The 23,505-nt window shown below is 52.9% G+C and overlaps 1 protein-coding gene across 1 annotated transcript in view; it reads right to left on the minus strand.

The window, feature by feature from the left end:
• Nucleotides 1-189: 189 nt before the first annotated feature.
• XYLB (xylulokinase) overlaps nt 190-23,505 on the minus strand; it is a 31,871-nt gene continuing 8,555 nt past the window's right edge. Inside the window, 13 exon segments of the mRNA XM_029078449.2 lie at nt 190-445; nt 6,259-6,353; nt 6,675-6,762; nt 7,760-7,818; nt 9,140-9,165; nt 9,167-9,234; nt 10,483-10,556; nt 12,123-12,238; nt 14,876-14,991; nt 16,856-16,896; nt 18,177-18,258; nt 19,943-20,061; nt 21,724-21,796. Coding sequence (XP_028934282.1) covers nt 377-445; nt 6,259-6,353; nt 6,675-6,762; nt 7,760-7,818; nt 9,140-9,165; nt 9,167-9,234; nt 10,483-10,556; nt 12,123-12,238; nt 14,876-14,991; nt 16,856-16,896; nt 18,177-18,258; nt 19,943-20,061; nt 21,724-21,796 — 1,026 coding nt within the window. The 3' untranslated portion in view covers nt 190-376.

Below are 23,505 nucleotides of genomic sequence, written 5' to 3' on the forward strand. Positions count from 1 at the left end.
CAAGCTACTTCGTGGGGTCTGGAGAGACCCAGCCAGTCATCTCTCCTCAGTCAGCAACTGCGGGACAATCGCGCGTGCTGGCTATCCCCAGCCATCTCTCCACCCCCGGCCCGACCCCGCACCGTCCCTCCCGTGGCCCAGATGGCCCGGCAGAACTCTGGACAGATAGATTTCCGAACGAAACGGTCAAGAAAAACAATCAGCAAATGACTTTTGGGGACACGAAACCTCCGGTAGACATATCGGCATAGAATTCCTCCCTGTCAAACATCAATGGCACCACCTCAAGTTGGGTCACCCGTGTGAGCATGGGGGATCCCAGAAAACTGAGAAGGGCTCACGTTCCCTCCAACGTCCAGCAGCAGGATCCAGCCTTTCATTCGGGGAGCCGCCGGATCACCTTCTGCTCTAGCTCCGCGTACCTCTTCAAAAGTGGCTGGTATACCTGAAATGGAAGAGAAAGGCTAATTTCTTTTCCACTACAAAATCTAAATCGATCTTCCGACAGATCAGAGATCTAGATTCAGATCTATAGATCGTCAATATGACTCAAACTTAAAAGAAGAAAACCGAGACCAGAAACATGACTCCCTCATCACCCGGCTCCCTTCACGCCAGAATCGGGTGAAACGGGCCTTCTCCTGTCTCTCCCTGGCCAGAAAAGTGCCCAAGAACAAGAGGTAAGCCATTCCCAGTCAATCAATTAATCAATCAAACAATCAATGTGGCTCAGTGGAAAAAGCACGGGCTTTGGAGTCAGAGGTCATGGGTTCGAATCCTGGCTCGGCCACTTGTCAGCTGTGTGACTTTGGTCAAGTCACTTAACTTCTCGGTGCCTCAGTTACCTCATCTGTAAAATGAGGATTAAGACTGTGAGCCCCACGTGGGACAACCTGATTCCCCTGTATCTACCCCAGCGCTTAGAACAGTGCTCAGCACATAGTAAGCACTTAACAAATACCAACATTATTATTTGTTGAGCACTTACCTATGTGTAGAGTACTGTTCTAAGCACTTGGGAGAGTATAGGACACACAATTAGCAGAAATGTCCCCTGCCCATAATGAGCTTACATTCTGGGGCGGGGCAGGGGGAGATAGACATTAATATGAATAAATAAGTAATTAGACACTTAATAATTAGGTATTTAGACATTACCCCTTACCCTGCTCTAAGACAGCCAGGTCCATCCCAGCCAGGCCGAACCCATCGGTACGGCGACCCATGGATAGCCTGGGGTTCCACCCAGGGTGACTAATCTGAACAGGGTCCTGGGGGGGTCATTCTCCTTTTCCCCTGACTCCCCCCCCCCCGGATAAGGGCACAGAGCTCTCCACCCTCCAGGGGGGTGTTGGGGCAGGGAGAGAACTGGGGGCAGGGAGTCACAACCGCCCTCAGCCCTTCCTCTCATTCATTCATTCATAGTATTTATTGAAGCGCTTACTATGTGCAGAGCACTGTACTAAGCGCTTGGAATGAACAAGTCGGCAACAGATACAGTCCTGCCGTTTGACGAGCTTACATCTAATCGGGGGAGATGGACAGACAAGAACAATGGCAATAAATAGAGTCGAGGGGAAGAACATCTCGTAAAACAATGGCAACTAAATAGAATCAAGGCGATGTACATTCATTAACAAAATAAATAGGGTAATGGAAATATATATAGTAACGGACGAGTACAGTGCGTGGGGATGGGAAGGGAGAGGTGGAGGAGCAGAGGGAAAAGGGGAAAAAGAGGGTTTAGCTGTGGAGAGGTAAGGGGGGATGGCAGAGGGAGTAAGGGAGAAGAGGAGCTCAGTCTGGGAACGCCTCTTGGAGGAGGTGAGTTTTAAGTAGGGTTTTGAAGAGGGGAAGAGAATCAGTTTGGCGGAGGTGAGGAGGGAGGGCGTTCCCAGGACCGCGGGAGGACGTGACCCAGGGGTTGACGGCGGGATAGCGAGACCGGAGGGAGGACGGTGAGAGGTGGGCAGCGGAGGACGGAGCGTGCGGGGTGGGTGGTAGAAAGAGAGAAGGAGGAGAGGTAGGAAGGGGCAAGGTGATGGAGAGCCTTGAAGCCTAGAGTGAGGAGTTTTTGTTTGGAGCGGAGGTTGATAGCAACCACTGGAGTTGTTAAAGAAGGGGAGTGACATGCCCAGATCGTTTCTGCAGGAAGATGAGCCGGCAGCGGAGTGAAGAATAGACTGGAGCGGGGCGAGAGAGGAGGAAGGGAGGTCAGAGAGACAGGCTGACACAGTAGTCTAGCCGGGATATAACGAGAGCCCGTAGCAGTAGGTAGCCGTTTGGGTGGAGAGGAAAGGGCGGATCTTGGCGATATTGTAGAGGTGAAACCGCAGTCTCGGTACAGATAGATGTGTGGTGTGAACGAGAGAGACGAGTCAAGGATGACACCGAGATTGCGGGCTGAGAGACGGGAAAGGATGGTCGTGCCGTCCACGGTGATAGAGAAGTCTGGGAGAGGACCGGTTTGGGAGGGAGATGAGGAGCTCAGTCTTGCTCATGTTGAGTTTTAGGTGGGCGGGCCGACATCCAGGTGGAGACGTCCCGGAGGCAGGAGGAGATGCGAGCCTGAAGGGAGGGGGAGAGGACAGGGGCGGAGATGTAGATCTGCGTGTCATCTGCGTAGAGATGGTAGTCAAAGCCGTGAGAGCGAATGAGTTCACCGAGGGAGTGAGTGTAAATGGAGAACAGAAGAGGGCCAAGAACTGACCCTTGAGGAACTCCAACAGTTAAAGGATGGGAGGGGGAGGAGGCACCAGCGAAGGAGACCGAGAATGACCGGCCAGAGAGGTAAGAGGAGAACCAGGAGAGGACAGAGTCCGTGAAGCCAAGGTGAGATAAGGTATGGAGGAGGAGGGGATGGTCGACAGTGTCAAAGGCAGCAGAGAGGTCAAGGAGGATTAGAATGGAGTAGGAGCCATTGGATTTGGCAAGAAGGAGGTCATGGGTGACCTTAGAGAGAGCAGTCTCGGTAGAGTGGAGGGGACGGAAGCCAGACTGGAGGGGGTCTAGGAGAGAATGGAAGTTAAGGAATTCTAAGCATCGATTGTAGACAACTCGTTCTAGGATTTTGGAAAGGAAGGGTAGTAGGGAGATAGGGCGATAACTGGAGGGGGAAGTGGGGTCAAGAGCGGGTTTTTTTAGGATGGGGGAGACGTGGGCATGTTTGAAGGCAGCGGGGAAGGAGCCCTTGGAGATTGAGTGGTTAAAAATAGAAGTTAAGGAAGGGAGGAGGGCAGGGGCGATGGTTTTAATAAGGTGAGAGGGAATGGGGTCTGAGGCGCAGGTGGAGGGGGTGGCACTTGCGAGGAGGGAGGAGATCTCCTCTGAGGATACTGCAGGGAAGGATGGGAAAGTAGGGGAGAGGGTTGGTGGGGGGGAGGGGAGAGGCGGAGGGGTGACTTTGGGGAGCTCAGACCTGATTGTGTTGATTTTCGTGAGGAAATAGGTGGCCAGATCACTGGGGGTGAGAGATGGGGGAGGGGGAGGAACAGGGGGCCTAAGGAGAGAGTTAAAGGTCCGGAACAATCGGCGGGGGTGATGGGCATGGGTGTCGATGAGGGAGGAGAAGAAGTTTTGCCTGGCGGAAGAGAGGGCAGAGTTAAGGCAGGAAAGGATAAATTTGAAGTGTGTGAGGTCGGCTTGGTGCTTGGACTTTCGCCAGCAGCGCTCAGCAGCTCGAGCATAGGAGCGTAGGAGGCGGACAGAGGAGGTGATCCAGGGCTGTGGGTTAGTGGAGCGAGAGCGGCGGAGGGAAAGGGGGGCGAGAGAGTCAAGATGAGTAGAGAGGGTGGAGTTGAGAGCGGAGACCTGATCGTCAAGAGTGGGAAGAGAGGACAGGGCGGCAAGGTGAGGAGAGATCCTATTGGAAAGACGGATGGGATCGAGAGAGCGGAGGTCTCTGTGGGGCAGTAGTGAAGATTTGCAGGGGGAGGGAGTGTGAGAGATGAGGCAGGTGAGAAGGTTATGGTCAGAGAGAGGGATTTCAGAGTCGGTGAGGGAGGAGATAGTGCAGCAGTAGGAGATGACGAGATCGAGGGTGTGACCGAGTCGGTGAGTGGGTGCGGTATGGTGGAGGAGGAGGTCGGCAGAGTCGAGGAGGGATAGCTGGCGGGCGGCAGAGGAGTCGTCGGGTACATCCATATGGATGTTGAAGTCTCCAAGGATCAGAGTGGGCAGAGAGAAGGAGAGAAGGAGGGTGAGAAAGGGGTCAAGGTGGTTGAAGAAGTCGGAGGTGGGACCGGGAGGGCGGTAGATGACAGCGACAAGTATCTGGAGGGGCTGGTAGAGGCGAATGATATGGGCTTCGAAGGAGGGGAAGGAGAGAGTGGGGGGAGGAGGATAGTGCGGAAGCGGCAACGGGGCGAGAGGAGGAAGCCGACGCCTCCTCCCTTACCGGTGAGTCTGGGGGAGTGGGAGAAGGAGAGGCCACCGCTGGAGAGGGCGGCGGCGGAGACCGTGTCTTTGGGAGAGAGCCACGTTTCCGAAAGGGCGAGGAGGAGGAGAGAGCGGGAGAGGAAAAGGTCATGGACGAAAGGTAGTTTACCTGGAATAGAGCGGGGGTTCCAGAGGCCACACTTGAAAGTAGCTGTGGGTACAAGGGGGGAGGGGGGAAGGGCGGGGGGAGGGAGGGTTTGGATGGGAAGGAGGTGGCGGGGCCCTGGACGGGGAGGGGGATGAGGGGAAGCGGTGGGACAAGAGGACTGGGATGGGGCGTGGGTGGGGAAGAGAGAAGGGGGAGGGGGTGAGGAGGAGGTTTGGTGGGGGAAGAGTAGGGGGAGGGGGAAGGGGTAGCGCTGGTAAGTGGGGTTCTAGGGCGGGGGAGGGGAGGGGGGAGGAGACAGAGGAGAGACGGGAAAGAGCTGAGCGAGAGAGGGGAAGGGAAGGGGAGGATAGGAAGGGCGGGGGGGGAGGAGGACATGGCGAGCCAGAGAGGTGGGTGGCAGCACTGACAACAATAAACAGTAATAAACGAAATCGGTAATATAGCAACATGATACAGTATGATACAATACAGTAGTGCTAATATAGCAACATGATACAGTATGATACAATATAGTAGTGTTAATAAGCGGGCGATGACCAGGGTCGGGGGTAGGCTCGATTAGGGGGCGACCTGATCAAACTCAAAGTCTGACGACAATAAACAATAACGAGCGAAATCGCTAATATAGCAACATGGTACAGTAAGACACACTACAATAGTGTTAATAAGCAGGCGATGACCAGGGTCGGGGGACGAGCCGACCCTACCCGATCAGACTCAAAGTCAAGTGGCCAGCGGCCGAGAGAGTCCCAGACCTCATGACCAAATGTCCCTGTGGCGGCGGGGGGGCCCTGAGGTTGTCCGGGGTGGGTGGCGGCCGTAGGTGGCGGCAAAGGTAAGGTAACATGGTGAGAACAATGACGTCGTCGCCCGGGGCGGGGGCGGGGGAGATAAATCACCTCAAGGGGGAAGAGGGAGTGAGGCCTTCCCAAAATGGCTACCACAGGCAGAGTGGGGGCTTCCCAAAATGGCCGCCTCGGGCGGAGTGGAGGAGCGGTTGGGGAGCAAAATGTCCCCGGGCCCGAGCAGGGGGACACGATGTCACCAGAGGACACAATGTCCTTCCGAACATGCGCTCACACCCACGACATACGCGGATGGGTGGATCTGTCAGAAGATCGATTGATGAATCTCTCAATCTACGCCAACATCGCACTCATTCGCGTATTCGCTCATCTGGTCCCTTTGCCATTCTCCCGTGTGCATGTCCTCCCTCCCACTCCCACGCTGGGCAAATGACTGCGTGTGTCCACCTTCTCCATCAGACTGCAAACTTCCTGAAGGCAGGGACTAAGCACTTTGATTTTCACAACCTCCCCTACCACTTAGGTACATATCTGTCTGTAATTTATTTTAATGTCTGTCTCTCCCCACCTAGTCTATAAACTTGTGGGCAGAGACATTCTTGACCTACTCTATTGTACTGTACCTATCCCAAATGCTTAGTACAGTGCTCTGCACTCAGCAAGCACTCAGAAAACATCACCGATTGACTGGGGGTACGGTACTCTGGACATAGGAGGGCTCGCTGTAAGGCGCTAATGGATCGATTGATGGACTGAACCGGTTCTCTCTGCAAAATGATTTATGAATCGCCCCCAGTGACCGACCACCGATTCTCTCTGAGGTAAGTGTGCAGAGGGCCGTGCCACGTGACTTCCCTATGGAAAAATGAAGCGTACAGAAGAGGTCCACCCCATACTCTGACTCACCCGGGCTGCTCCTGCCGTCGGTTCGGCTGCCAATCTGGGCTCTGGTGCCAATTTCACAACATCAGCAAAGGATGTGCCTGCCTCAACTGCCAGACCTGAATGAAAACCAAGTTCACATCAAGACACTGGAACACCTTTTGTATCACGCACAGCACCCAGGGAAATGTTTCAGAATGTTTCAGCTCGGTGTGGCACAGACCTCTCCGTGAGGGCCACGGGCCCCTCTGCGGAAGCCCTGACTCTTCGAAACGACCTTCAGGTTGGCACTTTGGAAGTTGGCTCCAACTGTTGCCCAGAATGATTTTGACCCTATCAGAAAGTCCTTCCTCCTATCCGATTGTAATCTCTCATTTTAACCCTAGTTTTAACTGAGGAATAGATCCACATGGCCAAGCCGACAATGAGAGCTCACTCACCATGTAGCGCCCGGTAAGCACAACCCAAGCTGGCCGAGTTGGCGGTGTCCACTGTGTACACGGGAGCGTCAAACACATCTGACAAGACCTGCGTGAGGGTGGAAGGCTCTGGTGAACGACTGACCAAACACTTCCTGGCGATCAGCCTCACGGAGCAGCTCCCGGGGGTCGCCCCAGGGATCGGACGAAGGGTCTCGAGGAAACCCACTCTGGTTTCAGACCTGGAAACATCCTATCGCCAACCCACTCAGCAGAACCCTTTACAGATGGAACGTGAAAGTCGACAGCTGAAGAATCGTGCCCTTGTCACTGGGACTTCTTCAAAAGCCATTCCAAACAGTCAGAAGGGAAAAGGAACTGACTCCAGTCGGGAGATTTTAAGTCTAGACAAGTGATGACTTAAAAAGTTTTCCCAGAAACGAATGTGGAAGGGGGAATAAATCATTCAATCGATCGATGGGTGGTATCTATTGAATAAGTACCGGGTGCAAGACACTGTACTAAGTGCTTGGGAATATACAATGGATTTTGCAGATGCAATCCCTGTCCACAGAGGGCTTACGGTCTATAGTGGGAGATGGATGTTAAAATATATTATGTGTAGGAGAAAAGTATAAAAAGAAAATATAAGAAAAATATAAAAGAAAATATAAGAAAATATAAGAAAAGTATTAGAATACTGACATAAGTACTGTGGTACTGTGGTATCACAGTCCTTCATAAACTCAAACATCTGAATGTGTCTGTGAGCCTGGTGGGTGCTAGGTGCCCGCCCTGGGGGTCTTTCCTCTAGTCCTCAGTCCACAGTCCACTCCTCCTGCCCTCCGCCTGCTCCTAACGGAACAGAAACTCCCTCTCTCTTCCTCCTCTCCCCAGCACCAATATCCCCACTCCAATCAAGAGTCCCCCCAGTTTCCACTCTGTTCCCCCAACAGAGCACCCCAATCATGGATGTCCATGGGTTCCTCCTTGGTCTCGTCCTCCCTGGCCTGGTTCCTCCCAACTCCACCTGCGGGGGGCTGAGCTCACGGTTACAGAAAGAGAAGTCCAGTCTGTGCGGTGGTAAATGGGCCGCCACCCCTCACCTGTAAAATCTCCACATTTCCAGAGGCACCTCCGGTAGCCAGAATCCTTGTGGTCGGCCCTGCGGTTGAATGCAAAGATGCAGATGGTCACGACGGATAAACCCATCGGCCGCCTTGACGTTGAAGACTCTCATCAAGCGAAGGATGAGCATTCACCACTCCTGGGGTCCTGCGGGCTGCTCCCGCATCAGCTCCCGGGCCAGGCCCCAGGGTGAGGCAGACACGTGGTCAATCTGACCTTGGGGCCAGCCTTTTCCTTTCCCCACTTTACCACTCTGGAGACGACCTCACGAGAGACAGCCTCTGCTCGAGGAGAGTGACCCCACTCAAGGAGAGCGACCCCACTCGAGGAGAGCGACCCCACTCGAGGAGAGCAACTCCACTCAAGGAGAGCGACCCCACTTCCGACTGCCATCCCACAGGTGGGCACGCCCTATGTGGTGGGCATGAGTGGGGCCGGGCGTCTCTGGGTCCCGAGGTCACCGATTCTGCCTGCTCGGAGCCTGAGCGCTCCGTTATGACTCATCTTCAGCAGTTGCTTGGGAATCCCACTCATAATAATAATAAATAATAACAACAGTGGTATTAAGTGCCTACTCTGGACCAAGCACTGTACTAAGCACTAGGGTAGACTCAAGATCATCTATTCAGACATATTTCCTGTCCCACAAGGCTAAAAATCTAAATAGAAGGGGGAATAGGCATTGAATCCCCATTTAGAGTTGAGGAATCTGAGGCACAGAGATTTGAAATTAATTACTCAAGGTCACACAGCAGGCAAGTGGCAAAGCTGGGACTAAAACCCAGGTCCTCTGACTCCCAGGTCCACGATCTTTCCACTTGGCCATGTTGCTTCTCGTCCACTCATTGATCCAGGGGTGGGATTCTCGCTTAGGGTGCAAGAGGTCCCAGGTTCAAACCCTGGATGAGCCCACTACTTAGAAGCAGCATGTTCAGGTGGGTAGATCACAGGCCTGGGAGTCAGAAGGAAGCAGGTTCTAATGCCAGCTCTGCCCCCTTTTTGTTGTGTGACCTTGAGCAAGTAACTTCTCCAGATTGCAGTTACTTCATCTGTAAAATGGGGATTAAGAATGTGAGCCCTGCATAGGACAGGGACTGAGCCAGACCAGATGAGCTTATGTCTATCCCAACATTTAGTACAGTGTCTGGCAGCTAATAAGTGCTTACCAAATACCATCATTAACAAATACCATAACAAAAAAAACCCCACTCGCCGCACACATCCCCTCCTCACTCCGTCGGGCAGCAGGGCGGCAGGTCTGGGCCGGGATCAGATCTACCATCAGTTGCCCCACCATAAAGCCAGACTCAGGGCAGCTCTGCCACAGGGCAGCTCAACCCCTCTGCCAACACACTTACTGACTCTGTGGCCCAGTCTCTCGCATGAATCCTTTGGCCATGAACTGCCCTTCAATCAAGGCTCGGATCTCTACCTCCTTTAAAAAGTCTGTCACCTGGAACCAAACAGAAAGACAGGAAATTATCCTGTTCCATCCAAAGTCCGTCCTCCCCGCCGCCATAGAAGGGATGGTATGTGTCTCGGGGGGGGGGGGGGCAGGGGGGCGCACGCTTGGATGGTGGTGGGGTGAGGTAGCCAGAATATCAGGGGACCGAGAGCCCCACTGGGGCCCAGACGTCAGCGGGGAAGTTTCTACCTGAAAAATCCCCCAGTGCATCTTGCTTGGTGGACAGGTAGGGCAGAAGAGCACGTACAGGCGTAGAGGACTATGGCTACCCAAGCAACCACCCACCGGCTCGGGGCCTGTGGGCGTGCTGGCCATTGAAATCCCTGCACCTGCTGTTCCTCATCCTGCCCCCTGCCCAGCTGCTCACTCATTGCCCTCCGTGCCCCAGGGGAACACCACTGGAGGGGATGAGAAAAGCCAAGCTGGACAGGACAAACCACTGGCTCCACTGGCGATCCCTCCGGGCAGGTTGCTGAAATCTTGATGATTGAACAGGCACGGAGATTGTCACTTCTGATAAAACACTCTGATGCTACCGGGTGACTCAAGTCTGAGTCTGGCTTCTCAAGTGGCACACAATGATCATTGTGACCTTACTGAGCACACGTTCTGCTTCCCTCTTCTATCGCACATGCGTGCACGAGCACACAGGTGTGTGTGAATGACAATGTGTTTTAAGCTGTAAATTGCCCCAAGCTCCTACGGCTGATTAGAAACCTCATCTCGTGATAAATGCCACCTATGAAACAAATTAGAAGAGAGAAATCTGCTTCACCAGTCCAGACGCACCTAATAGGTTGAAATGTGCATTTTGGAAGAGACATTTCATGACCACGGTGGATTTCTGAGATGAAGCTTCTTTCTCATTTATCAATTTCAAGTCTAAATATAGCTCCGACGTAAGATTTGATCAGTCACATTTTCTATGCCTGGATTTTTCGGGAATCAAATGGAAAATGTCCTCTCTCGGACTTTCCCAGACACTGTCAAATGTACGAATGAAAGGATCGAGGACAACCGTAAATACATTTCCGCTTTAAGGACAGATGTGATGATGGATCCCGCCTGCAGTGGGATTGAAAGGAGCGTTATGTAACATTGAACTGGACACTATTTTTGCTAGAAGAAAGCCCATAACTATCTTTTGAGACCTGGGAATCCAAAAAGGGAGGGCTCTCGAGAGATGGTTTAAATTGGAAAAACACAAGTGTGATCATGCAAACAAAACCTGGGTACCTCTTTGTTATCTGGGTTAAATCTGTGAAGACCATCGGCATCAGGAGTTATCTCCCGTACATCAAAATAAAAGCCTAAAACAAGCAAATTCAAAATGATCAATGAATCAATCATTCAATCAATCAGTGTTATGTCCAGAGAGCACTCTACCAAGTTTAGTACTAAGCTCTACGATCGGGTTAGTGAATGGCAACAAGGACTTATTCTGACCCAATTCTTCTTCTCACATGGTCTCCATGGCCCATTCTGCCCAGCTAGGTATGAGCTCTGGGTCTGCCCCCAGCTGCAGCCCCCAGACCTCGCCCCTCCTCCCCAGGAGCAGTGGTAGTGCCCAGCAGGAGCAAGGCAAGGCAGGCAGAGGTGGAAGGCTGCAGCTGCAGAGGAGCTACGCGTCCTGCTGCAAAGCGCACGTAATCCTCCTTACCCAATTTAGGGCAAGGATAAACTAAATCTCTTAATATGATCCTTAACCTTTTCCTTTATATTTCTTAGCCCTTTAGAGCTCTTTATGCATCTAAATCCTCAATTTCTCCCTCTCCAGAAAGGAGACAGACACCTTTAGATTCAGAATGTTTCAACGGATTAACAGAAAACGTTGCAATTCACCTGATCCATTTCAAACAGACTCTTCTCGGGGAATATTGACTTCTCTAACTAAAATCACACACTCCTAGGATCACCCAGGAGGGCTTCCTCCGACTAGAGCCACTTAAAGCAATTTAATCAAGGATACAATACGCTCCTGAGCATTCTAAACACCCTTTCAGAAACAGACATGATTGAGAGTTATACAGTCTCAAAGCTATTTTTCCTGTTATATATACTTGAAACGCTTGTTCTGTTTAATTCTTTTCTGTGACGGAAGACCATCTTTCTCCCCCTGAAAATGGAATTTTTTGCTGGTGAATTTTCCATAAGGACATGACCGCCATGTGACCTGGACACTGCCTGGCTAAATGAGTGGTTTAGCCTTGGAAGCGGCATTGACATTGTGAGAAGCAGCCTGGTGTAGTGGCTAGAGCCTGGGCTTGGGAGTCAGAAGGTCATGAGTTCTAATCCCAGTTCCGCCACTTGTCTGCTGTGTGACCTTGGGTAAGTCACTTCATTTCCCTGGGCCTCAGTTACCTCATCCAAAAAGTGAGGATTAAGACTGTGAGCACCACGTGGGGTAAGGACTGTGTCCAACCTGACTTGCTTGATCCAGCCCAGCACTTACTACAGTGTTTGGGACATACTAAGCACTTAACAAATATCACAATTATTATTATTGTTGCTATTACTAGGGAAGGTAATATCGTGCCATTAGCAAGTTGGCATTAGTTTTGCTTCTTTCACCCAAAGTGCAGAAAAGTGCTGATAAAAGTATTCCATCTCGCCTCCACCATGCCTACCGGGGTCAGGCGCACCCTCACTCCCCTGAGACGCCAGACCACAAGGTGACTCTAGCCATGGCCCCCAACATGTCCGAGAGCCACGAACTTCACAACGGAACCGGTCGAGTCTCAACGCCGGAAACCCTGCCCCAGCCCGATCTCCCCATGCCAGAGCCCGCCGACCTGGCTGCCGAATTAGCATCTCAGCTCCGTGTGCGGCCCCCGCCCCGGCCACCCTGGGAGGGCGAGCCCCGGCCGGTCCCTTACCCACGTTTCCTTCGTTCCCCATCCGCGTGGATCGCAGCGCTTGGGAGAACTCGTCCCAGGAACCTGCGGCCGAAGTGTCCCTGACTTTCTCTCTCATCAGCGATCCATTCTTAAAACTGGACAAATAACAGAAGGACAACATGTATAAACCCAAAACCTCACCTTCCCCTTCCACCTGGGCCCTTCTTCTAAAAATGCCACTGGATGTCAGGGTGCACTGTGCATATTTACAACATCTGAGCCCCGAGCTTAACGAACCTGGCTCAACCCGGGCCCGCCGACGCCTGACCTCCCGGGCCTCATTTCTCTAGTGGAACTCACGTCGCTCGGTTCCCACCTCTGCACCCACAGATCAGATGTCCTGCCTTCCTCGCAACATTCGGTTTCCTTTCCAGATGCGGGGTTTCTTTCCCCAAGTTCACAAGCCCCTTGGTTGTTCTTTAACTCTAACGTGTAGGATGCCAGTATCACTTTTCAAAGCTGTTAATCCAACCTTTCTTCCTTCCAGCAAGGGTCTTTCCATTTCCCTGCTCCCTCAATCGGCACAGGGAACCATGGCCCGAGAGCAGGATCAGAAGTGTCGGACATCACCTGGGCCACAAAGCAGAGCCACTGCCGCCACATCCTGATATTGAGCTGAATCGTTTACCCGTGGATACCTCCTGATAATCCAGCAGAGGTTTGGAGGGGCGGAGGGAGAAAGGGGGGAGTAGGCTCCTTCTGCCACAAGAGACCTGAAGAGCTCCCATGGGGCGAGCAGGAGGACTCAGGGATGCCGTAAAGACTGGGCAAAGGTCAGAGAAACAGAGACTCTTCAGGCCGAACCAGAAACAGAGCAGAGCAGAGAGGTCTACCAACAATCTCAGAGGGTAGGATATACAGTCAATCTTCGATCGCAAGATATCGACATCGAGGGTGAGACAGTGTCCCGTAGGATGAGTGCCATGGACAGAGAAGCTCTTGCACACCTAGTCCATGAGAAATCGGTCAGACCCCTCTTCTGGCCCCTGCCTCTTGAGTAGCACTGCCCAGGCACTGGGAGTGAGGAGCTGTCAGCTCCAACATCAGCAGGACCCACACTGCAGGCATCTTTGTGGTAGCAGTGAGGGTTTGTGCCGAGCCATCCTCACTCTCCTCCTGTGCCCACGGGCCCACCAGGCAACAATGACGGGACCATGGCGGGAGTCCTCAACATCCTCTGACCCACGAGGGGCCTCCTTTTCCTTTGATCCATGGCTGAATTCCAGACCCCTGCTCCCATTCCCCACAGAACGTCATTCCCAAACCTCACACTTGGTCTCTGCCCCTGGGGGAATTGTAAAAGGCCTCAGTCGAACCTTTAAACCCACAGGGCTGGCCCCCCTCCCCCTGGGGCGAGGAGGTGAGGGCTCTGGGCTTGCCAGGAACCCACCGCCAAAATAGCCTCTGGCTAAATGCCAGATCTGTCCATCCATCTCCGATCATGGGCCACTAAATAACCCACTGTGGCCGCTCCACAGTCCAGCGCTCGCTCGACAAGCAGATACGGGCCCGGGGTCGGTCGCTGCACGGCGTTCGTCTGGCCTTCGGTCACGTTGAGGGATCTGGCCAGCGGGGGGGGTCCCTCATCCTCCCAGGTGGCCGCTGCCTCACACAATTGGTCCATCTGGCTTCGTGGGTAACGTCAGCTCTTAATGGTTTCCAGACGTTAACGACACATTGCATATCCCCTCTGAAACCCCAACGAAGCTGGGTCCTGCGACCCTCCCTCTTGTCCCTCTGGAGGGTGTGGCGGGATTCCGGGCCCAAACCGCTCCAGAGACAAGATGCGAGGGATGATGGGCCCCTGGCTGAGTGAGAGTGGAGGCCCCCCAGCTGCCGCTCTGCTCCCTCTCTGCTCCCTAGACCCAAGTCAGCCTGCCGTAGACACGTGTCCATGGGCATCACAGTTATCTCAGCTTTGCACCTCCCTTGCCCCAGACCGGTCCCGGCTACACCCGACCAACTGCTTCCAGACAGACAGGGAGGATCTGGGAGAGACCCAGAACTATTAAGTGGGAAGCCAGGAGGTCCTCGATGAAAATCACTGATAGATTGATGGGAGCTGCTCAATAAATGCCACTGCCATCACTACTACATAGGGAGGAAGGTGGAAAAAATCAAGTTGCCCAGCTGGACACCACAATTCCTCCAGGAACTTTTTCAGATCGACCTTCTGAGGCAGAACCTGGGGCCAGTGAGGGAAGGGGTACTCACATATGGGAATGAGGCTATTTTATTCCGGGAAGAGAGAGCAGAGGAAAAGGTCACAACTGGCTAGCAAACTGCCCAACATTGGTGACCGGATAATAGCGACCACATCCCACGATCGGGCAGGTGGAATCAGCTCAGAGGGTGAGTGAGCGAGTGAGTGACTACGGTGGCCCAGAGGAGACATTTCCTGTCCGGGGGCTGACCCAGCACTAGGCAGTCATGAAGGACAGAGGGATCTGTGGTCCAGAGATCAATGTGCTCTTCAAAACCAAGGACGTGCCTGCTCACCTGCCTACCCACCCTCCTGCCTTCCTATAGGCCTCGGGTTGAAAGTCAAGGGCATCTCTGCGCTGTTCCAGTTCCACAAACCTGCTGCCTCCGGGCCCCAGCAATTCAGAAAAATGATTTCGCCCCCATCTCCAGGCAGAGAAATTCTTCTTCCTAGAGGGATAAACGCCCTGTCCGGGATGGGAGGGGAGAGCCTGTTGGCCTAAGACCGAGGAGGGACAGTGAAATATTACCACAGGAGGGCCATGTAGTCCCGAGTGTCAACGGGATTGCAGAAGATGTGTCCTTCCAACGCAGGCGTGGGCTCCCGGATCCAGAGAAACAGGGTGTCGCTGGTGCCCATGCTGACCTGTGCCGGGAGATGAGCATGAATCTCCGGGGTGCTGCTCTGGACCCGCTGGGTGGGATGCCGATGAGTCAGCATGTCCACTGCACTCATCGAAGGGAGTTCAAGCCCATAGAAAGATGAAGGAGTTCTGCGGGTCTTACGACAGCCGCTGGTGGGCTCCATCCTCCTCCTCGGGGAAATAGATCTCAAGGCTTAAGGGGGCAAGGAGGGGAGGGCAGAAATGGAGGGGTCAAAGGAGTGGGGTGGCAGAGGCATGGGATGGGGGGTGAGCAGAGGCATGGGGTGGGGGGTGGGCAGAGGCATGGGGTGGGGGGTGGGCAGAGGCATGGGGTGGGGGGTGGGCAGAGGCCAGAGGTTGGAGGTCGGCGCACAGAAATAATAATAATAATGTTGGTATTTGTTAAGCGCTTACTATGTGCAGAGCACTGTTCTAAGCGCTGGGGTAGACACAGGGGAATCAGGTTGTCCCACGTGGGGCTCACAGTCTTCATCCTCATTTTACAGATGAGGTAACTGAGGCCCAGAGAAGTTAAGTGACTTGCCCACAGTCACACAGCTGACAGGTGGCAGAGCTGGGATTTGAACTCATGAGCTCTGACTCCAAAGCCCAGGTTCGTTCCACTGCGCCACGCTGCTTCCCCAGAAATGAAGAATAGAGGTGTGTGGAGGTGGGGGCAACAGTGTTGGGAGACAGATGCGTAGGGCAAGAGTTGAGGGACAGAGGCATGGGGCAGAGGTAGTCATAAAGATACTCGAGGTGCCCGCCTCGTGCAAACCCTGGGACTCCAGAGTGCTGATATGTGCGCTTCCCAGGGACAGGCCCAGAGTGCCGTGGCTTCCCAGGAACCATGATGTTCCCGCCGCTTGGATTCTGCCATCCATGGTGGGAGTTGGGCAAGGGCTGGAGGGTGCGTGTGCTCTGGCATAGAGTACCAGGCCTCGCCGCCTCACCTCCCAAGGCCAGTTGAGGGGAAAGCTACTCGGGGGGGGGGGGGGGACGAACGAGTAGGGCATCGGCATTGTAACAGGACTCTGCAGCTCCGACGGGCCGACATTTTGGGCAATGACAGGGAGCCCCTGGTGATGATTGGGTGAGGCTGTGGTGGGGGAAGAGGGGCCAGAGCCCGATCCGTGTGTTGAGGGCGGGGGGCTACTCTGTCGAGGAGGGACACTGACCCATAAAACGGGGGAGATAGCCAGCTAAGTGCCTCTCGCGAGAGGAATCGTGACCGGGGATGAAGTGGGTGGGCGGCCCAGGACCCGAAGCAGTGTACTGGAAGGGGCAAAGGGTCAGAGGAGCTGTTGGGGTGGTAGTGGGTGGTCATTCATTCATTTATTCGATCGCATTTATTAAGCACTTACTGTGTGCAGAGCACTGTACTAAGTGCTTAGTTCAGAGAGGCCAGAGAGGATGTAGCTCATAGGAAGAGGGTTGGGAGGCAAGGATTAAAAGGAGAGGTGGCCTGGGAGGTTGGGCCGAGAGAGGCCAGGTGAGCTTTGCTCTGCTCTGGGCTGCCCCACCCCCACCCACAGCCTAAGGCCCCAGTCTCTCTCTCCCAAGCTCCCCAGCCCCCTGGGACCCACTCAACCCCAAACCCCAGGTTCAACTCTCTCCTCAACCTCACAGACACCCAGACCTCCAGGGCCAGCTCTCCTTTAGCCCCCAGCTCCCTGGGATGGACCACCTCCCCTGCCCCAAGCAGCTGATGAGGTTAGACCAAGACTTATGCTCAAGGCAAAGCAACAGATAGACTGGGTTGGTATCATCGCTACTTCGGGAAAACTTCAGCATGGTACACTTTTTCACCGAGGTGCAGTAACATCACCATTATCACGGTCCCTCTGAACCCCACAGGAAACTCACCGCAATGTCCCCTTCCTCCAGTCTCATGCCCGCCAACGATGCTGCAAACGGAAACGGGACCCTCCGTTAGTCAGAACCAAAGCAAGCCGCCCAAGTGCTCTGAACGAGAATGTGTACACAGGGCGATGTGTGGGGGGAATGTTAGAGCACTTCGGGGCTTGGGAAGGGATGTCTGGGTACCGGTGGGTGGCCAGGGCTGGGGGTATGAAGGGGGAGTCAGCCAAAAACTCCACAAGTCACAGCCTAACCTGGGGAGAACTGGGAGTTCCCTCTCCCCTAGGGAACACACAGCCCCTGAGAAAGGCAGAGTCTTTCCTCAGACTTTGCAGGGGCAAAACCTGGAGCCCAGTTCGGTGGATGAATCCAGGTTGGGGTGGACAGGTCCGACCAGGGATGGCCAGAGAGAGACAGTGAGGCGATGGCCATGTCCGACCCCAGGACAAGTCGCTGGGGGGAGTCGAAGGTCAGCCAGACTTATAGAGACTGAGGAGGTAGGGGTCCCGACTTATCTTCAAGACCTGGGACCTTCCATTCACTCATTCAATCGAATTTATTGAGTGCTTACTGTGTACAGAGTACTGTACTAAGAGCTTGGAAAGTACAATTCAGCAACAGATAGAGACAATCCCTGCCCAACAAGAGGCTCACAGTCTAGAAGGGGGAGACAGACAACAAAACAAAACAAGTAGACAGGCATCACTACCATCAAAATAGATGAATAGAATCATAGACATATATACACATCATTAATAAAATAGAGTAGTAAATATGTACAAATATACACGAGTGCTTTGGGGAAGGGAAGGGGGTAGAGCCGAGGGAGGGAGTAGGGGCGATGGGGAGGGGAGAAGCAGCAGAGGAAAAGGGGGGGCTCAGTCTGGGAAGGCCTCCTGGAGGAGGTGAGCTCTAAGTAGGGTTTTGAAGCGGGCAAGAGAGCTAGTTAGGCGGGTGTAAGGGGGGAGGGCATTCCAGGCCAAAGGTAAGACACCATGGGCCGGGAGTTGACGGCACGACAGGTGAGAATGAGGCACCGTGAGGAGGTTAATGGCAGAGGAGCAGAGTGTGCAGGGTGGGCTTTCACCACCAAACCAACCTAGGGGGCCAGAATGGCGACCAAGGGAAATATCAACATCCCTTCGGTTCAAAGACAGCGCCCCAGGCAGCGAGACTGAATCCACGCCCAAGAGACCCAGGTGATGCCCGCGGCCCCTTCCGCCCCGTTATCTCCCTGCACTAAGGCATCTGTCCTCCCTTCCCGCCACCCGGGGAGCCCGTCCCGGGGTTCCCCCACTGACCCGATAGCAGCCATGCGGCTCCTCACCTGGGTTGTCGCCCGTGAAGGCTACGACTTTACAGCCAGGGTCAAAGCCGTAGCGATGACTGTAATACGGAGCCACGGTGCCCTGAGGAGAAAGGGGCACCCGGTTACAATGGACAGCACTGACCTGGGGGTTGGAAAAGGTGCAACGGCAACTATGACCTCAAAGTCCTAATCCCAGCTCTGCCTAAAGTCTGCTGTGTAATCTTGAAAGACTCGCTTCTCTGAGCTCAGTTTCCTCACCTGTAAAATGGGGAAATCTCTCTCCTTAAACCGTGGGCTCCTTATGGGACAGGGACTTGTGTTGGACCTGATTATCTTGTATATCTAGTAAGTGCTTAACAAGTACCACTATCATTATTATCGTTATTATGACCATTGCTACATTCACTTCACAGCAGAGACAAGCATCGAACCCGAGGATCTCTATATCACCCTGTATTGTTCATGGCATTTTCCAAGGAAAGAATGCTACAGAAGTAATTAAATTGCAAATTTTCCCTTTCAGAGAAATGAGAAAGCCACACACTGGCAGTGGCTGGATTTGGGTTTGTATCGTCAACAAGCTAAGAGTGATTGCCGGCACTTACCCTATCTGGGATGGCAGCAAGGCCCGGCAGGAAGAGCCCAGGGCAGGGAGTCGGGAGGCCTGGGGATTAGTTCCAACTCTGTCCCGGGCATGCTGTGTGCCCTCGAACAAGTCATTCAACCTCCCCGGGTTTCCTTTTTGCTCTCTCTACCTTGGGGATAAAAATTCCCATTCCTCCAGTCTCCTAGACGGTGAGCCCCATGGGGACCAGAAACTGTCTAATCTTATTATCTCATTCCCAGAGTCTAGTACATAGTAAACATTTAATAAACACCATGGCGATATAAATTAATGCTTCCTCTGTGCCGATCACCGTTCTAAGCAGTGGGGTAAATGCTGGATAATTAGATCAGAGTGTGTTTTCAGCAGAGCCATGGCTTGGCCGAGAACCAGGGATTCCCCTCTCCCGCTCCCATTTAATAATAATAATATTAATAATAATAATGGTATTTATTAAGCGCTTACTATATGCAAAGCAGTGTTCTAAGCTCTGGGGGGATACAAGGTGATCAGGCTGTCCCACAAGGGGCTCACAGTCTTAATCCCCATTTTATAGATGAGGGACCTGAGGCACAGAGAAGTTAAGTGACTTGCCCAAAGTCACACAGCTGACAAGCAGGGGAGCCGGGATTAGAACCCATGACCTCTGACTCCCAAGCCCGGGCTCTTCCCACTGAGCCACGCTGCCATTTTATCCTTCAGACAGCTGATGTTAATAATAATAATATTACTTGTTAAGCACTTACTATGTACTAAGCACTGTTCTAACCGCTACGGGAGATACAAATTAATCATATTGGACAAAATCGCTGTCCAACATGGGACTCACAGTCTTAATCCCCTTTTGACAGATGAGGTAACTGAGGGACAGAGAAGTGACGTGACCTGCTGAAAGTCACACAGCAGACATGTAGCAGAGCCGTGATCAGAACCCATGTCCTTCTGAGTCCCAGGCCTGTGCTCTATCCCCTGAGCCATGCTGCTTCTCTGGTTCTGTGGGAGCCGGCAGGTGTGAGTTTGGACAGAGTACGTGTCGTACAGTAAACAGAGACCTTTTTGGAGACGATCTGCTTTTGAGGCAGCAGCGGGCGATCTGTATCCGATCCAAACTCTTGCTCTCTCTGCTCCCAGCCCCAAAGAGGACCGAGCACTCTGGCAGCCTAGGGGGTGAAACACCTACCAACACAGAGTGGGGAGGGACTGGGTTGCCCAGTTTCTTCTCTAAGCCGGGCGCACAGGCATCGAGGCAGGACTGAGCCCAGACCTTCTCCCAGATGTTCAGCAAATTCATCCCCGAGCCTAGGGCAGAATCCAAAGGACCAACACGTGAACACGAGAAGGCTCAGAAGATGAGACCGATCTCAGAAAATGACGTATTGCAGACCGATGATTCCCACATCTCAAACTGCACCGTGAATTCCTTGTTAATGCGTGCACCTCGTTCAAAACCCAGCCCTGCAGCCTGGCTGGCTCCCTGCCAGAACGGGAGACCAATCCAGGACTGGAACCAAATACAGCTTAGTGCCCAAGAGGAAAAGTTGCCAGTTCCAAAGATGTAGAACCAGTCGATCTATTGATCGATACTATTTACTGAGAGCCTACTGTGTGCAGAGCATTCTACCAAGCACTTGAGAGAGTACAATACGACAGTCAGTAGACATGTTCCTTGCCCACAAGCAGTCTGCTCCGCCACTTCTCAGCTGTGTGACTGTGGGCAAGTCACTTAACTTCTCTGTGCCTCAGTGACTTCATCTGTAAAATGGGGATTAAGACTGTGAGCCTCAGGTGGGACAACCTGATTACCCTGTATCTACCCCAGCGCTTAGAACAGGGCTCTGCACATAGTAAGCGCTTAACAAATACCAACATTATTATTAACAAATACCAACATTATTAAAGGAGGAGCTTTACACTCCAGCTTGCACCCTTGCAGCGCTCACTTCTCAGACACCCAGCGAAATGGCCTCTACCCATTGGAACCTACTTTGACCTGCTCTACTTCCTAGATTACCGGGCCCTGCCTACCATGTTGTATCTTTTAGCAATTAAAAGATAGGTGAGAGTTGGCAACATCATGAAATTTAGTTCTGTCGATCTGCATTTTCCCAGACCTGGTGAATAAAAATTGCACTTTGCAAACCTAAGGTGTCTCCACCAAAGGCTTCGGGTCACCCAGGGAACAGTCTCAAACCAGGGTCGGGGGAGAAGGAAGGAGATAGGGGGAAGGCAGCACCCAGGCATCTGGCAACTTGAGGTTCCAGTGACCTGGGGGTGGCTATTCCATTCTGGAAAATATTCTGGGTTTGGTGTTTCCCTGGGGAAATCTGGGTCCCCAGAAGTAGGGTTATAATTATTATTGTTATTATTAATAATAATAATGATAATAATAATTACAATAATAATATTTGTTAAGATCTTACTATGTGTCAAGTATTGTTCTAAGTGCTGGAGTAGATACAAGCTAATCAGGTTGGATACAATCCCTGTCTCACAGGGGACTCACAGTCTTAATCTCCCTTTTACAGATGAGGTAACTGAGGCACAGAGACACTAGTGACTTGCCCAAGGTTACACAGCAGAAAGTGGCAGAGCTGGGATTAGAACCCTGATCCTCTTGGAGACAATTAATTGCCAGCAGGGAATGGCTGGATCCTTCCATTCCACCTTGACTTCTGCCCTTTCTGCTCTGAGCCAAGACACTGAACTGGAAGGGTTGCAGCCTAGACCTTAGCCTCTGGCCTTTGACCTTACCAGTCCAGCACCAGTGCATTTTGAGCCGGGGACCTAGGAGAACTCTTCTCTCATTCTCTCCGTGAGACTAAGCATTGATAGTCCATAAGACTTTGAATTAAAGTTCCAGCCCCACTGACAGAGGAGAAGCCCCCCTACCCCCTAGGAATCAGGGATGGCATGGCTAGGCGTGCTTCAGCGAGCCCCTGGCCCCCACCCCGGGGAACTCACCGTCGCTGTAATCAATAGGTGAGTAGTCGCCAAGGAAAAGGGAGGCCCCAAAGCTGCTCACCAGGGAGATTCTCTGTGGGAAAAGAGACGAGTACATGTGACTTCCACCAACCTCCCTCTCAGGGTTGAGAACTCTGGGATGGTTCAGCTGCGGCCGGGCTGGGACCGGGGGGACCGTTTCCCCCTACGGGACCGTTTTCCTTCTGATCAGAACGGTCGCCCTATGGCCAATGGATTCTTTTCACCATGTCCTGAATCCAGGGTCCCCTTGCCCTTCCTCCATCGTATCCAGCCACGTCACAGGAAACTGGAAGGCTCCGGCCTGAGTGACCGTGGGCTGAGGACAAACCACGCCGGAGTGGGGGGCAGTGGAAGCCACCAATACAAAAAGTGTGGGGTTTCAATAAACTCTTGTTAAAAAGTTCAAAAATGGATTCAGAGAACATACATATTCAAGTCCTCTTTACTTCTGCATAATCCAACAAGGATGATTAATTGACCACACATCCAATTGCCCGTCAACATTCATTCATTCATTCATTCAATAGTATTTATTGAGCGCTTACTATGTGCAGAGCACTGTACTAAGCGCTTGGGATGAACAAGTCGGCAACAGATAGAGACAGTCCCTGCCGTTTGACGGGCTTACAGTCTAATCGGGGGAGACGGACAGACAAGAACAATGGCAATAAATAGAGTCAAGGGGAAGAACATCTCGTAAAAACAATGGCAACTAAATAGAATCAAGGCGATGTACAATTCATTAACAAAATAAATAGGGTAACGAAAATATATACAGTTGAGCGGACGAGTACAGTGCTGTGGGGATGGGAAGGGAGAGGTGGAAGAGCAGAGGGAAAAGGGGAAAATGAGGGTTTAGCTGCGGAGAGGTAAAGGGGGGATGGCAGAGGGAGTAGAGGGAGAAGAGGAGCTCAGTCTGGGAACGCCTCTTGGAGGAGGTGTTTTAAGTAGGGTTTTGATGAGGGAAAGAGAATCAGTTTGGCGGAGGTGAGGAGGGAGGGCATTCCAGGACCGCGGGAGGACGTGACCCAGGGATCGACGGCGGGATAGGCGAGACCGAGGGACGGTGAGGAGGTGGGCGGCAGAGGAGCGGAGTGTGTGGGGTGGGTGGTAGAAAGAGAGAAGGGAGGAGAGGTAGGAAGGGGCAAGGTGATGTAGAGCCTTGAAGCCTAGAGTGAGGAGTTTTTGTTTGGAGCGGAGGTTGATAGGCAACCACTGGAGTTGTTAAAGAAGGGGAGTGACATGCCCAGATTGTTTCTGCAGGAAGATGAGCCGGGCAGCGGAGTGAAGAATAGACCGGAGTGGGGCGAGAGAGGAGGAAGGGAGGTCAGAGAGAAGGCTGACACAGTAGTCTAGCCGGGATATAACGAGAGCCCGTAACAGTAAGGTAGCCGTTTGGGTGGAGAGGAAAGGGCGGATCTTGGCGATACTGTAGAGGTGAAACCGGCAGGTCTCGGTAACGGAAAGGATGTGTGGGGTGAACGAGAGAGACGAGTCAAGGATGACACCGAGATTGCGGGCCTGAGAGATGGGAAGGATGGTCGTGCCATCCACGGTGATAGAGAAGTCTGGGAGAGGACCGGGTTTGGGAGGGAAGATGAGGAGCTCAGTCTTGCTCATGTTGAGTTTTAGGTGGCGGGCCGACATCCAGGTGGAGACGTCCTAGAGGCAGGAGGAGATGCGAGCCTGAAGGGAGGGGGAGAGGACAGGGGCGGAGATGTAGATCTGCGTGTCATCTGCGTAGAGATGGTAGTCAAAGCC

The sequence above is a fragment of the Ornithorhynchus anatinus genome, chromosome 13, assembly GCF_004115215.2.
Source record: "Ornithorhynchus anatinus isolate Pmale09 chromosome 13, mOrnAna1.pri.v4, whole genome shotgun sequence".
NCBI lineage: Eukaryota > Metazoa > Chordata > Mammalia > Monotremata > Ornithorhynchidae > Ornithorhynchus > Ornithorhynchus anatinus.